Source organism: Candoia aspera, chromosome 2 (assembly GCF_035149785.1).
Source record: "Candoia aspera isolate rCanAsp1 chromosome 2, rCanAsp1.hap2, whole genome shotgun sequence".
Lineage (NCBI taxonomy): Eukaryota > Metazoa > Chordata > Lepidosauria > Squamata > Boidae > Candoia > Candoia aspera.
In genome coordinates this window covers 78,741,309-78,757,710 of record NC_086154.1, presented here as the reverse complement: position 1 = coordinate 78,757,710, position 16,402 = coordinate 78,741,309, and the positions used below count along the sequence as shown (strand labels likewise).

At 39.4% G+C, this 16,402-nt stretch overlaps 1 protein-coding gene across 1 annotated transcript; it reads right to left on the bottom strand.

The window, feature by feature from the left end:
* Positions 1-7,362: 7,362 nt before the first annotated feature.
* Positions 7,363-10,796, bottom strand: CDKN2AIPNL (CDKN2A interacting protein N-terminal like). The gene is made up of 3 exons (XM_063292297.1): positions 10,467-10,796; positions 9,012-9,111; positions 7,363-7,760 (listed from the first exon to the last, which is right to left on the bottom strand). Exons 1-3 carry the CDS (start codon positions 10,676-10,678, stop codon positions 7,749-7,751), a joined length of 324 nt encoding a protein of 107 aa, XP_063148367.1. The 5' UTR covers positions 10,679-10,796; the 3' UTR covers positions 7,363-7,748.
* Between the last annotated feature and the right edge of the window lie 5,606 nt (positions 10,797-16,402).

Genomic DNA, 16,402 nt, shown 5'->3' with positions numbered 1-16,402 from the left:
TTGAATGCCTTATTTTTGAATTTCTTTAGATTTTTAAATTGGACAAATCACTTAACAGAGTTTTATATATAAACTATTTCATGTGAAGCTGAAATACATAACCTCAGTGCAAGACATTTTTGTCACTATTCTATTTTTGACACAGATTTTAAAGTTGCTTAATTTTTATATGCTTTTCTTTTTTTTGAGGAGCACACTCCACAGCCGTTTTTCTAACGTAAGAAAACTTGGGGGTCTTGCATCTGACTTGCAAATTAAACCCAAGTTCCCGCTGTACAAAATGAACATTCTTGCCAGAGCTTGCACAGTGCCATTAAATGAGGTGCAAATAGCTCTGCACATGGAGAAACAAATTACTGCCCAGTAGGGACTTAGCACTAGAGTTCCGGAATAGTATAGTCAGTAGCAATGGATTATGGGCATTGTAGTCCCAAAACTGCCTGCCCAGGTTTTTAAATAATTTGTACCCATGCCTTGGCTGTGCAAGCCCTCTGTGGTAAGTTTTGTTCTGTTATCATTCTTCTACTCTTCCTTGGTAATTCTGTGAATGTGATCACTGAGAGGGAGCTGTGTGAGCTGCCGAGCTCTTGGATGCCCTTCTGAACGTGATTGCTGAACACGGACAAATCAGTTTTTTTCCCATTTTAAAGCGGGAAACACACGGAAGCTAGTGTTCTACCCTAAATAACCATTTTGCAGTTGAACTGCAAAGAATGCCCCACCTTCACCCCAGACCAACAGATTAATCCCTTGGCCACCAGAAAATTGCCCACCCCTGCTTTAAACATAGGCCGAAGGGGCAAACCTATTCCTTTCTATTAGTTCATTATGGCTGTTTGTTCAAATAGCTACTTCATTTTCCTTGACTGCTGTGCACATGTGATTCTTTGTTGTGGTTAAGGTCATATTACATTTTATATAAATAGTAGTCATGTGCTGATATCAGACTACATGTTACTATAACAACGTTATTAACAGGCATATTAGGTCATTTAAGGCTTGTGTTTGCTAAATGAGAGAAACACTTATCTACTGAATATGCGGAGTGAGTGAACTGCAAAGATGATATTTCCAAATCCTTTTAGCAGTTTGCTAAATTCTCAAGTTGGGCATTAGTTTCATATAATCTGAAAAAAAGTAAAGTAAAACATAACATGCTGCAGACCTTAACGGTCCCTCCGATATAAATAACTTAAAATATACTAGAAGCATCTATACACAGTGGGATCCCCATAAGGAATTATGTTGCTTCAAAATTAATGTGGAATATAGGTTGGTAAGTTGGGTCTCAGCAATGGATTTTTAAAAAAAATTCTTTGTTGGGGTGTGAAAAATACTGGTTTCTGGCTTCCTTTAAGAAAAACCTTGTAATTGCAGCAATTTTCTTCAGTTTTTTTCCACCATCCAAGTTCTTTTGGTAAAATTACTCCTAAGTGGTTACTAGTAGAACAATTTAGACAGAGCATGTATTTGCTGCTGTTATGCTTAACTTGACATGGAGAGTGGTACAACAAGGCCCAACAACATATTTCCAGAAGTAATGGGATAGATTTTTTTTCCCTTTGACTATTCTGGATCAAATCTGCTATGATGGCATGCAGTAGAAATCCAGCAAACTCTATTCCAAGGTAGGGCTAAATGAGAAGTAGATACATTCTAATATAAGGCAGCTTTTCGTGCTTTTCTGGGATTTTGCTGGTACACTTTCCACCCCACACAGCTCCACCCAGGAGAATTATATTTGTATCCTTTTTTATGTATAACTCAAGGCAGTGAACATACCTAAAACTCCTGCCTATTTTCCCACATCAACACTGAGGTGGGTTGGGCTGAGAGAGTAATTGGCCCAAAGTCCCCTCCCCAGCTTTCATGGGAGGCCTAGAACTCACTGTCTGGTTTCTAGGCCAGCATCTTAACCGCTACACCAAACTGGCTCATTTGAGAATGAGAATGCAGTCTCATTGCTAATATGAGAGCAAGCTTCTAGGAAGTCCCAACCTATCTAGGCACTAGGCTGGGGAAGATGGCTGCAGGAATATGGCACATGCATGTACATGGAAGCACATGGAATAATAGCTCAACAGCTCTTCATCTACACGAACATCATTCCAGAAGTAAGGTGGAATATATGGAGAAAGGTAATTTGAAGCACAAAAACTGGATTAGAAAATGTACTCTCACCAAAGTTCCTTTCAGTGTTGCTTGTCCCTTCTCTGAGTAGTTTTTTCAGACAGGACTACTTGGCTAGCCACATTAGACCATAACAGGAACTTTTTGTTGTCTTGCACAAAACTGCCATTTCTCTAAACATAGTCTTTCGGTGTATGATAGATTTAGTTAAATGATACCATTCCTTCTGGAAAAAGAAATCCTGTTAGCTCTCCTAAATGTTTCCATACATAGCACTCAGCAGGCCAGAGTTTACATGGGAAATAGTGGTGGGAGAAAAAAAATGTGAACTCTTTAGAATTAATTCTATTTGTACTGTACTGTACCTATAATGTGATCAGGGCTTTATCTAAGTTGTATTCATATATAGATTGTTCAAATAACGCTCAAAACAGTGTACTCTGCTCAAGTCTTTATTGAACACACTGAATCAATTTCACTCCCTCAGTTGGAAAAAGCCCTAGGAAAATCAGCTCTCTTAAGAGGGTAAGTCATGTCAGAAATTCCAATCATAGGTGTGAGTTTGAGAAGCCCTCTCTTAAAACATGTGCAAGTGTGATTATTGCCACCATTGGAGTCTGCTCATCATAACACAGATTTATGAAAATGAATCATGCCTCAATCAGACATTGCTGCAGACTTCAATAAAACAGCTGCTGGTGTTCATGAGCCTGGACTGAGCTACAAAACCACAGCCAAAGATTTTGGCCCCCAGTCAAAATCTAGTCAGGTAGATGATGCACAAATGGAGAAGATAAAATACCACTGTTACCTCTTCCTAGGAGTAGTCCCAACAAATCATCCAAGAGTCATTGTTGAGATGGGCAGTGGAAAAATGCAATCAATCAATCAAAGAAAGTATACAAAACTCCTGGAGGACACAAATCCATGGTAACAGCAAAGGATCTGCAGGCCACTCGAGAATTGTCTGATGTGTTTTCATGAGTCCACCATAAGAAAAACACTGAAATACAATAGTTTGCCTGGGGAAGTAATGAGAAGGAAATTACAGCTCTCCAAAAAGCAAAATGAAAATCTGCCCAAAACTACTTGCACAACCTAGTGTGCCATTTAAAGAACAATATTCTGAGGCTAGATAAGATGAAAGTGGAACTTTGGGGCATTACTGAGAAACATGTTTTTAAAAAATGAACATTGTAAGAGGATCCCCACACCATAGGTGTAAACAAAATCCAATGGCACACTGGCCTGCCTTCTCAAAGTTTGCCTTCTTCCCTGTTACACTGAAAATGCTGAAGGAAGAAAGCCAGCATAAAACAGCTTTGGACTGCCTATAAATATGTTTTATGTTTGAAAACAAAATTATTTGCCAGCATTCTTGCAGTATCACTGCAACCTTATTCCTAATAAATCTCATTAACCCAAGCTCAGAGAAAATTGCTCTTTCTCCAGTCTTAATGTTACTAGGGAGATCTGACACATTACAGCCCAACCATGAAGTGGGCAGTGTGGATATCATGGCTTGGGACTAATTTTCAGCCTCAGGGTTTAGGTGACTGACCCCTGCGTTGAGGGGTCAGTGGAGTCTAGATTGTACCAGTGGATTCTACAGGAAAATGTCCAGGTCGTCCGTCTGGGAGCTGAAACTTAAATGTGAGTCATATAGCATGGCGATGCTCTTAAACATGCACAAATAAATCTAAAACAGAAGAAGCAAATTGAATTAATTTTGAAATGGCTGAGTCAAAGCCCTTACCTTAATCCAGTTGAAATGATGTGGCATGACCTGAAGCAGCCAGGTTAAAGACAGCTCCAAAATATCACATTGAAGCAGTTCCTTAACAGAAGTGGCCCACAATACCTCATAGCTGACGTGGAGGATTGATCAACAGATACAGAAAACGTTCAGTTGAAGTTATTGCTGCTAAAATACGAACTCTATAGTTTCATGTTTTCCAACAAGATCAGTGAATGTTGATTCAATGTGTTCAATAAAGACATGACACAGTACACTGTGAATTGTGTAACTAGAATCTCTTTACCTATTAATAGGGCTTAGATGAAGCTCAGACCACATTGCAGATCACAGAACTGCAGGATTATGGATAGCATTAAATTATTCACAAAGTTTTTCTCAGAACAGACAGCTATGTATTTCATATATTCCTAGCCATTCTTTCACCAGAAAGAGCAAGCTGAACAGAAAAATAGGCATGGACTTCCCTTCAATTGTAAGAATCTGGATTACTGAGTTGGAAGTGAGTGGTGATGAGAAAAACAGAGCTGTATCCTTTTTACAGAGATAACTCTATGAATGCTGTGCTCAAATGGGGAAGGTTCATGTTTAAAGACACAGTGCAAAATATAATTAAATCTATGTTTGCAAATAAAGATGCCATACAGATATTAACTGGAAAATCTAGGTGGGCTGGCTTCTTTTTGAGAGCATGCCTTAGAAACAACTCAGGTTTTGCAGCTCTGTAACACATGAAAGGGATGTTCAGTGTCTATAGGTCCACCAGGTGGAAACCCAGCTCCTATTACAGCTATCTAAAGCAGTCAAAGGCAGCTAGAACCTACTTTCATATCAATGATGAAGTCACACAGAACTTGTTTTTGTATGATCTGATCACTGTGCAACTGTTAAACATGTCTGACATTCCCTACTAGGTATTGTAATGTATCATATAGCTTGCTATCCTGAAATGTAAGATGTTGAAAATTCTAGAGCCCCTAAAGATAGTAGGCCCAATGCCACCATACTGCATTCCTGGAAAAATGCTTGCTTACCTGCAAAATTCAGTCACACAAGATTTCGTCTGTCCCACCCTTTCTCTTTATAACGATACAACACACAGTGGATGGCATAGATGGCAGTTGTGCACCAACATCGCTTTTGGTAATGTCAATGAGCTGCCATCATTCTCATTTGTCTTCAGTGGAAGTAATTCTCACTCAAACCACTCCAGGTCAGGTTCATCAAATGAAACATACTGGCAGTACTTTCAAGCCAGAAAAAAGTGCACTCATCATGAGAGCCCTGGGCTTAGATGGCCGGATGAGGAGAAAAAGCAAATTCATGAAATATCTATCAACGGCTATCAGCTGTCATGGTTAAGAGAAATGCCAGTTGCTAGCAGCCAACAAGGGGAGGGGACATAGGCCTGCTTGTAGGCTTCCCAGAAGTATCTGGCTGACCTACTGAAAACAAGCTTCTGGACTAATGGACCTTGGGTCTGATCCAACAAAGCTCTTATGTTCCCATGAAATCACATTCAATTCATTCCCATCTCCTAACTCTAGTAAAATGTTGATTAACAAGCAGAGCAATCCTACTGTATGAACAATTCTGTGGTTGGAATCTCTGAGGAATCCAGAGGCCTACATAGAGAGAAAGATGGCGTTTCTTTTACTTCCCTTTCCTAGATCTTTTAAAACAAATATTTAGCTGCTTTCCTCACCCTAGTAGCAATAGAAAAGAGAATAATTACACTGGGGTGGGCAACTTTTCTCAGGGCCGCATTAACACCAAGGTCCGTCCTTTTTGCAACCTTCATAGCCAAGCCTGACCACAGTTGCTAAAAGCTGGTGCAGAGTTCCCAGCCATTTTGTAGTATAAGCCTTACCATAAGTGTAAAATAAATTTTAAAAAGAAAGGAAATCTTTCCCCAATCTTTCTACGAAGGCCAAGGGAAAAATCTTGGACATTTTGCATCATTATCCCTACCAACTGCAGCTTTCAGGCACTAAATATATGTAGCGTGCAACTCCCAGGTGTCAGAAAGTTGCCTATTCCTGAATTGTATTAACAGCAGGGGTAGAGTAATCCCCTACATAAACAATATTGGTGTATAATAGTTGCTCAGGAAAGGTTGTACCCCCAGTATCTGCCACCATCCTTTCCCTCTCCCCACCTTGAGCTGTTTATAAAAATAAGGTGGGATAAAAAATCTAAATAAAAAAAATAAAAAATAAATGTAATAACCTCTGTGACATCTTAAAATTAGTTGAGTATCCTCAATAACCATTATATTTCCAGAAAAAATAAGGCAAGACCCGAGACACTCAAAAAAGGAGAAGTTGAAAATTATTTAGACTTAGGACCTAGCTTAAACTGCAATATTAGACTCTTTTAAGAGAAGTATACCAGTACTTTTCTTAAATACAGCTTTGGGCAGTACGTGCATCAAGACAATTTAAGAACAAAACTTGCTGCTCTTTGATGAAATCATGTCAGCCTAATAAAAGTATTGGGCTTTGAAACATTCTTATGGTCAACAGGAGATAACTTTGAAGTCCAATAGTTCAGAATAAGGTTAAATATAATTCAAGCTGCATGGAGAATTCAAGAAACGTCTTATGGCTGGTTCCAAAAACTGCAGTATCCCATATTTTTAAAGACAAATCATGTGGCCAGAGTATCTTATTTCCCTTTAGGCAAAACCAATCAGGCATTCTTTCAGTCATTTTATGTCACTAAGTCTCCAAGACTCTAAGCATTTGAACCTGCCAATACTCCTTTCATTCTGTAACTGTTAAAGACAGGACAGCCTTAACACTGAAGTGGGTCATGTAAGAAGTATAGTCTTCTTCAAGTCTAGCTGAACTCTGATAATGTCACAGACAGGACCATGTTATTTTGCTGTTAGCAATCATTTATTTATTTAGTTCATGGTTTTGTAACCTACTTCAATCCACAGATTTTGGGCAGTACACAACACAGTAAAATACAGAATAAAAAAACCAACAGACAGACATACAATGACAAAAAAAAATCCCTGGATGGCTACCAGAAACAGTCAATCCTTGTTAAACACGTGGTGGAATAAGGTTTTAATGGTTTATGAAATGTCAAGAGGGAAGGGGCTACTTGAAACTCTGAAGACAAGGAGCCCCAAAGTACAGAAGCCACAAGTGAAAGGCCTACCATTCAGCCCACATCCCTCTTACCTTAAGAAAAGGGGGGACACTTAAGCAGGACTTTTTGCAATGTCGTTAGAGGAGAGGCAGATTAGATATTGGCACATGATGCCTGATATGAAAATGGTCTGCCACTGCCTTCTTCCAGTTTTGTTTTTCAGTCTACCGCACTGGTATATTTCTAGGCTGTCACCCATCTAAGAACTAACCAGGTCCAACCCTGCTTAACTTCCAAGCCCAGATAAATTCAGCCAGGCACTGCCATCTACAAGGCATACGCAGCACAAAAAAAAGGGCAATTCGGTGTTTTCATTGTTTTTAAAAATATTTATTTCTTACATCCAACAGTTTTTCATGACTGTACATTTGATTCTATAATTCCCATCTGTTTTTCATGGGAGTTACTTCTGTATTCATACCATACAACTGGTACCGCAGGAAGTGTCACCACATCAGACTTAATCCTGTTTTCTGATGGGCTGGGGGCGGGGAAGTATCTAGTGATTGATAAACGTAAGTATTTTTCTTCCCCCTTAATCTGAATCAAAATATATACACATAATCTCTGAGCATCCAGTATAAAAACAGTCTAATCTAAAATGCATCTCAGAAGTGATGCTTGAAGTATCCAGATCAGAGTCTTCGATAAAAGCAGACTGTGTGGTATAATAAAAGCCTGGCATCTCTTCTCCTAGGCACTAGTATTGATTCTAAAAAAAGTGCACAGTAGAAGTCCATTAAGTCTATTGCAGCCATATCTATCTGAAATGCAGTAATCTGTAATGCTTAGTTTATTCAAGTGTTACATAAAGAGGCTTGGTTATTAGAAATCCTACACAAATATGTAATAGTTCTAAAAGCATTATTACACAAAACCTCCTAGGACTTGACTTAAAGCCTAATCCCAGTTTATGCTAAATAATTAAATAACTGCAGACTAAGTACTGATTCATATAAACATTTCAGTGCATGGAAGCCAGGGAAAAGCTAATGCTGCATTCCACAAGCTATAGTTACTGCAGCTTTTATTGGGCCAGTTGTGAATACACAGTGGCATGGCAAAGACTACGTGCATTCAGCATCATGCTCACCCAGCCATCTGAAAAGTATGTAATAATAAATTTAAAATCTTGGCATGGCTTAAAAAGCTGAGTTCCATATCACTTACCAGCTTTTCACTTTGGCTGTTTTTCGCTGAAATTACAGCATATGAGTGAGCCCTTAAGAGGTATTCAAATGTAAACGTGCTCTCAATGCAAAAGCATTATTAATGTCATAATATAAATGACAGGACCATCTATTAGGAATACCCACCATATTGTATAATTATAACACAATCAACCAATCTATATATTATAATTAAACTGCAGTGTTTTCCCAAGTTTCCATATTCTACAAATCATAAAGAACCGAAATCTACTGGAATGGAGCTTGGAAAAGTTAACTAGGCTTAAAGACACAAGGAGTTATTTGAGACTTTAGAAGTCCAATCCAGCTGTTCTGCTTTTCTCAACTTTAGTTGAGCATATACAATCAAGCTTTCTACTGGAGCAATAAAAGGAAGTTTAATTTATAATGGCAACAGATTTAAGAAAGTATAAGATAAAGGATTGTATCCGGTGTTGCCTCTGTTTAGCAGAAAATTTATATTTTTATGCAAGTCATTACATCTAATTTTTGCACATTCTTCCAGCCTACTCTGAGTTGTATTTCCTAATGCTACAAAAAGTCACCCAACCAGAGAAGAGCTGTTTTTCAAGAAATATAGGAGGCTGCACTAGAGGGGAGGATAAGAAAAAAAAAGTTGTTCTGACTAGCATGAGAATAAGCGCTTCCAGCTAATACAAAGCCATCTACTAAACACAAGCCAAATACACTGGTAATTAGATATGACCATACAGTGTAAGGTGCCTGAAAGAAAAGTTTTCCTAAAGGAGATCAAAATCTTGAACAATATTCACCTTTTTGATTAATTCATCACGAGTTGTGAAATGTGGCATATCTTCAACTTCAATTCCGTTAGCCATTTCTGTCACCTTCTCCAATAGATCTTTGCTATAGCTGTATAATGAAAATGAAAGTTTACAGGGTATTTAACATTCTCCTGTACACATTCCCACAATTCACATGTGCTATCAACAAAGTTCTGTCCTTTCAATTTTATAAAATTGCATCCATAAAGTAAGACAATAATGTCTGAAGAACACAAGAGAAAAATTGGGGTGCTTTAGGCCAGCTTAATTATAAAAAGTTAGGAAAAAAACTAAGCAAAACATAGGTGAAATACAATATACAAGTTACCTTGGATTGAAGTACCAAGTTTCTAAAAATACGTAACAAAAAATCTGTGCTTTGTTTCCAAGAACAAGCCAATCGTAAAAGATAAATAATATTTGGAAAACAAAGCCCTACAGTTAATATCAAGCGCATAATCTTTGCAGATTACTGTTTTTAAAACAGATTTTAAAAATCTGTTTCTTAAAAAAAGCAGATGAAAAAGCCAGCAAGGTGAACTGCTATCATTTTCCCCATCTGCTTCTAGTTCCTCTGAACAAACTGACCTGTGAATAGGAGAAAAAGAAGTGGTAAAATGCCATCATTGGCACCTTTTAAAATAGTATAGTGTTTTAATAGCATAGTATTGCTCTTATTGACCTTATGTAAGTCATCCCAAGACACTTGCTGGCTGAAGAATGAGAACAAAACATGTAAAATAAGCAGCTTGCATATCTTGATATAATGTCTTCCCATTTCTGTATAACAATATGAAGATTTCTTTACTGTGGCACAGACTGGAAGCATAGTCCATTATTCTAACATGCCAGAAAATATAACTTACATGGAAAAGTCTCTGATGGTTTCCTTTATCAGAGACAGTTAATCATCCTTGAATGACAGGAAGTGGGCACAATCGTTGGACAGGAATACGTAAATGCAGCATCTGAATATTTGTCTGCATTCAGAGCAAATAACTTCAAGAAACCCTGCCACGCTGGCCTCTAACAATTTTATTTCAACACCCACATAAATAATTATCTCTTTTTTTCCACCTAGAAAAACAACCGTATGTTTCTGGTGTGACTTTATTTTATGTCTGAATACGCTTATTCCCTTTAACGGCTACCTGTCCTGGTAGGAAACAGGTGAAACTGCTCCTAAACCTGCAGATATAACGGGGGACGCTTCTCCTGCTATGACGTAATCCCTGAAAAAGATGGGCGGAAAGAAAATACCGGGCAATCCCGGCGCATGCGTTGAATGAGAAAACGGCTGGCCTCCTACTCCTCGCCACGGCCTTCTTACAGTCTAGCATCTCCCTGGTGCATTGGACGACAGTTCCCATCCTTCCCAGCCAGGTGCCGCAGCCCAAGGCATCTGGAGGAGGCCGTGCAAGCTAAGGGACAAGGAGGCGGTACCTGCATCCCAGGAAGAGGTGATTGGCCCAAACCATGGAGAGGGAGAGCAGCTGCTCCAGGCGCAGTGGAGGGAGCGCCTCCCCGCCCCCCAGCGGGGAATTGCGCACGATGAAGGCGCGCCGCGCCTGCCAGTGTTTTTCGTTCTCCGAGTAGGACCGGAACTGTTCAGGGAATTCGGGCTCGGTCACCACCTCGTTCTCCCCTCTTACCATCCTTCCCGCTTGCCAGTAATCGGAACTGACGCTTTTAACGGAGCGGCCGTTAGGCGAGAAGGCAACCGGCCGGCGTTGCCGCTCTGGCCGTGAATCTCTACTGTTCTTGCTACGGCCCCGGGGCCTTAATTCCACGGGGCTGGCCTAATCGGCTGATCAGTGATGCGCATGCGTGGAGAGCCCGTGTGGCGTTAGCGCTGTTGTCCTTGATCGCTGGGAGGCCTTTACGGAATGGCGGATTCCGCCGAGGACATTCTGCTATCGCAATTAGGGCTACCAGGTCTAGGCCTCTAAAATCCAGACGGTCACTAGATGGCAGCAAAGAATCCTGGGGGTTGTACCTCTGCGTTGCCACCTAGTGGTCGTCTGGATTTTTGCAGTCCATATCTGCAGGCTTAGCCCAAAGAAGTGCCCTCATATATCTCCTTCTCGAGTGCTTGACTTACTGCCCTCTATGTGAAACTACCTCATTAATTTATCTGCCTTATGTTGATATAGCCTGGTCACTTTAGCTGCCCTGATTGGGTACTCCCATAGCTGCACATAATACTGCCTGGGCGGCCTGTTTCCTGCCCTTGCCACTCAACCACAAAAAGCTGTCGCTGGCTATTTCCCAACTAGTAATTATGCTACTTCGAACACATTATTTGAAAACCTAGCTCTCTGGAAAAGGCTGTAATGCTGGGAAGGGTGGAAGGAGAGAGAAGAAAAGGACAACCAGCAGCAAGGCAGACAGACTCAGTTAACAGTGGTGATGGGTGTGCAGTTGGAAGATGTAAAAGACCAGGTTAGGGACAGATCATCATGGAGAACATCTATGTGGTCATTAAGAGTCAACAATGACTTGACGGCACTCAATCCGTTACAGCTATTATACAGTACTGTACTATGGCATCACCCAGCCATTGCTGAGGTGATGCACCTGTCCTCATTACTTTTAGATGCACACAACAATTCTGGAATAACACAAAAAGAGGCTTGATTCCTTGGTATTTCTGGTAGGGAGAGGCCTGTTTCTGACATCCGCTCTAATATTGCCCAAATGCCTCCCTGAAGCCGACCTCTGCAATACAATGCCAGCTTTTCTCTGTTACTATCTCAACAGAAACTGTAAGGAAAGCAAGGTGGGTTTTTTGGTAGATCTCTATGCTGTTTTAGTTATGTCTGGGATTTCGCCTGGTTGTTTAAAACTGGGCTATGAGTGTAAGAACTTGATACTGAATTTTATGTTTTTTATTCCTTTGCATTGTAAGTGAAACTGCATTCTTGAATATTAACTAAGAAAGCCATTAAATAAGTAATACATATTTGACTGTATTATCTTCCCAGGACTTTTAAGGCAAATAGATGATTTTCTCCATTTTCTGAATAGCATCAGATCCTATGGTGAGGTTTTGATTGAATTCAGTGAGTCTTCTGAACACATTACACAAAATTCTTGATGCAGAAAGTAGATCCTAACTAGAAAAAAGTATTAAGGTTCACTTCTCCTTTGCATTATATAAGGTCAATTTATTTCAGCATACTTCAGTAGTAGATGATTGACCCACAGCTTAAAGTTAAGTGAAAGATTCAGTAACACTTCTTATGTACAGTATTGTCCTGTTTACTCAAAGGCAACTTTCCTGGAATTCAGTGGCCTTACTCAATTCGACGGATATATGATTATAAGATTTCTAGGTCACATAGAGATATGACAGTATGTTCAATAAAGTTATTCATGCCTATGCATGTTTATTTAGCAGCGTAAACTGTATAGCAGTCATTTATCATTCAGATCACATTTTTGTAAACAGTGTCCAAAATTTGAACTTTACTGATTTTCACATTGCTCTAATTATTCTTAGGCTCCTCCACATATAAAATCCATTATTGCAATGCACAGCCTAAATCCCTGAAACTAAACCAATCCAGAATCTGTTCGGAATTCTCCTCCTGTACAAGCAATAATACATCCAGGTAAAAATAACTCCTTGTTGATTTCTATAATCATTCCACCATCCCTAAACCCCCAAGGCCTAATTTAACAGAAATATGTGAGGAGAGAAGAAGACCCTTGAGGCCACTATAAGCTTGCACCATGTTCCACAGTGTAATTAGCCCAGTAAAGTCAGTAGGTGTTCTTATAATACATATCGGCTCGTACATCAAGGAACAACTCAAGGAGGAACTTCAGTACTTCCTGATTCTCCCATGAGTTCTTTAACTGGCCACTGCCATTAGGTGAAGCTGCTCCATTTGTTGGTCTTTTCGGACTGAACACATACTATTCTGTAGCACTCTCTATTAGTAACACCTCAGTTCCTATTCTACAAGATGGAACTCTATCTGAATCAGACCAACTTATACTGGTTTACAAGCAGATAAATTAATAAATACATTTATCTAGTGAATTTCTAAATACTTTCTACACCTTCTCTGTGCTACTTTATATGTGTCCTCTTCTTCCTTTATACCAAAGCTCTTCAAGCCTTGCTATCTCTCCCTCATTTGCTAATTATATTTACTGCATAGAAGTAAGTCCCATTCAAGGGACTTCCCAACTTGGCATCCTTAACTTGATGAGCCACAAAGACCACCATCCACAGCCAGCAGTGAGGTGACAGGAGTTATAAAGGAAGCATCTAGAGATTAAGGAAGGCTGCATTAAATTAAATGTGACTTACTTTGAATAGACAGGTATAGGATTGCATTGTTAAGGCTGAAAACATGAAGAGCAGCTATTAGGATGTTACTCCCATAGAATTCAGTTTATTTATGAATAAACAGTTGCACATACATCAGTAGCTTGCTGTGAGTGTTGCTTTTCAGATCAGCTGGGGCTGGACTACCCTTTCATATAAATTGGTCCAGATTATTGCTTTCCTGTTGTCTCTGCTCATTAAAAATAAATTGTTACACAGCACGTAGATACAAGTTAGCAATGCCTGGAGTTGAATTTTTATGGTGTTAGACAGATGCAGAGGGTTCAGCAGTCTTCTGTACTTTGGATGCTGCTTTGCAACCCAAGCACAATTCTGCAGGCATTCGTCAGAGATCTGGAAAGAAACAGCATGCTGGCTAGGGAATTCTGGGACTTGAAGTCAACATATCTTAAATTTGCCAGGGTTGAGAAACACTGGCCTAGGGGATTCATATTTAAGTGTCATAATATTTAAGCAAGTGGGATGGGAAGTGGAAATGGGGATGACTTTCTAGAATTTGGCTCCATTTAAAAGCAGCAGCAGCTCCATAGCTCCATCTTTGTATGTCATATTATCCCACTGTCTTCTTTATGAGCCACTTTTATTATTTCAGGGCCGACTGTCAGAAATGCTGTTCTTGAGTAAGTGATGATATCATCTTTTTCATCATCTTTTAACCCAGCCTGCATTTTGAAGCTGATGTGAAATATTGTCATTTTTTGAAGGCAGATCTCATTTACTACAGATTGGTATGAGGCTGAAATGATACACATGCTCACTTGGGACTGATCTCCATCAGAATTAGTGGTGCTTCCTTCTGTTTAAATGGCTAAGTGGACATAGAAATAAGATACACATAAAAATAAGATCTTTTTTTATGACACCCGTCCCAACTACTCCAAATTATTCAGGTAAATAGGGTTCCCTAAGGATTTCAGCCAAGAGTTCAGCTGTATTGAGCAAGCAAAGGCATCATATTGTTCAGAGATTTGTTTTTACATTTTGGAGAAATTGGAATTCCCCTTCATCTCAGCTGAACAAACAAAATGTACAAAGTAGAATGTCTTGTTTTCCACTGTAAGCCAGCATTCCCCAATCCAGATGTATGCTACTGATGACGAGAGCTTTTTTAATGCATCACATCTGGAGACTATCAGGTTGGGGAAGGCTGCTGTAGAAGATCACCACTCACTGTCTGGAAAAAACGCTGCATGTTTTTCTCTAGTTCTTTCCCTCCATCCATCCCTTCTTCTTTCCTGTTTTGTTTTGTTTAGCTAAAGGTGCGCTATGGCCTCTTCAAACTGGATGTTGTTCAGCCTGAAAAGCGCTGTCAGTTTTGACATGTATTTGAGATAATACGTATGTTTGGGAGTCTTAGTTTGCCTGCAGTTCCTTTTCCTGAGTTGCCTCTCATATCACAGTTACCATGAGGACAGAATAACATACCACATGGGGGGGAAAAACTTTTAGATAAGGATAGTAATTAACATCATAAAACTATAGAAACCATCATATGCTCCAGAGATTTCTTGTCATTCTTCCCACCACCACCACCATCCCCGTTGTGTTTTTGAAGTGGTATATTTTGTTGACTGTTAGTAAAAATTAATGGGATGGTCCTTCATTTCATTATTTATATGTCTGTTAGAATGACAGGTCTGAGTTGATAACTGAGTGCTTGTAAATAAGTATCTATGGCTACTAAGAGATGATCAATTGTTTGCCCACATATCCTTCTTTTCTCGTAGAGCTGATAGCAGTTTTTCCCAACTGCAGCAAAGCAAAGCATATGACATGCTTTTTAAAAATGTAATTTAACCAATTGAAATGAGGCAATGGACACCATTCAGACAAGGGAATACAAGCAGCCCAAATGCACTTTCATAATACCATCTTACTGAAGAGTATAAATATTCATAGACTTGCAGGGTTAGGCTTCAAGATCCTGCTATCACAACTTAAGTGAGAGCAGGTCCAGTTGCATATATTATGATTGGGTTGCATGAAACACTATTATCAAAAGGTGCAGCAGCTCTGGATTCAGCTTTCTGCCTTTTTTTTTTAGTAACATACAAAGCTGCTGGTGTTCAGTTTAATTCAGCATTATCTGTGCTGACTGCAGCACTTATCTATCCATGTTATGCCAAACCACAGAAAATTTTGCTATTCTCACCACTGTACCTGAAATTCCATCCCAAGTTAAGAAACGCAGGGAGTAAGTCTGCCCTCACCAGGATCCAGGCACAGCTTCTGAGAGCTAAATCTGTAACATGAGATCATAATCCCTCTGCCCTACTTACTACCTCCAATTTAATCTCTAACCTCAGCAACCTTTTCTGGTTATTGCATGTAATATTACAAATCTCGCAGAAAGGTGTCAGTCATTGATGAGATCACTAGGTAAATGCTTTCAATAACATGTTAAGATTTACCTTCCTACTTAAAACAGGAAAAAAGGAACTTGATTAATTTATTCTAACACCACCCACTCAGCAGCCCCATGATGAGGCATCAGAGACAGAATTTTTTTACTGTTTAGATGTTAATAATTAAATCCAGAATTTAAGCATAAAAATTGATGCCTTTCTATCCAGTAATTAGGACTCACTTTTCTCCCCAAAGAGAAACCTTGTGGGACCCACTTCTTCTTTCTTCTACCACTAAAGAGACAGCCTATAGCTCCATCTTCATATTACCCAGAAAAACAGAGCAGGGCATCTACCCATTATTTCCAGCAGGTCCATCAACTTGCTTGATCTCCCCCTTTGCTCTGTATTTTGAGAAAGCACCTAGAGGAGTTTTTGTTTTTGTTTCGGTCTACTTCTCTAATATTTTATCAAGTTTTTGGGTGGCTCCAGGAGGGTTGCTGATATCCTGGTGCTGCCACAGGCTCAGCTAGGTCCCTTCCTTTATTTTTATTTGATTTCTACCCTGCCTTTCTGCTCTGGCAAGCATTCAAGGTAGTTAACAACATTTGAAACAAAATACAATATAAAGAGTAAAAAAATACAGATTAAAGTTCATCCTAAGTACTAAAGTG

Bases quoted from the DNA above. Each gene is read 5' to 3' on its own strand.
- CDKN2AIPNL (XM_063292297.1), bottom strand. From the start codon at position 10,678: ATGGTAAGAGGGGAGAACGAGGTGGTGACCGAGCCCGAATTCCCTGAA. The intron at 9,112-10,466 runs GTACCGCCTCCT...TTCATTATACAG, and splicing joins CACCTCTTCCTGGGATGCAG to CTATAGCAAAGATCTATTGG.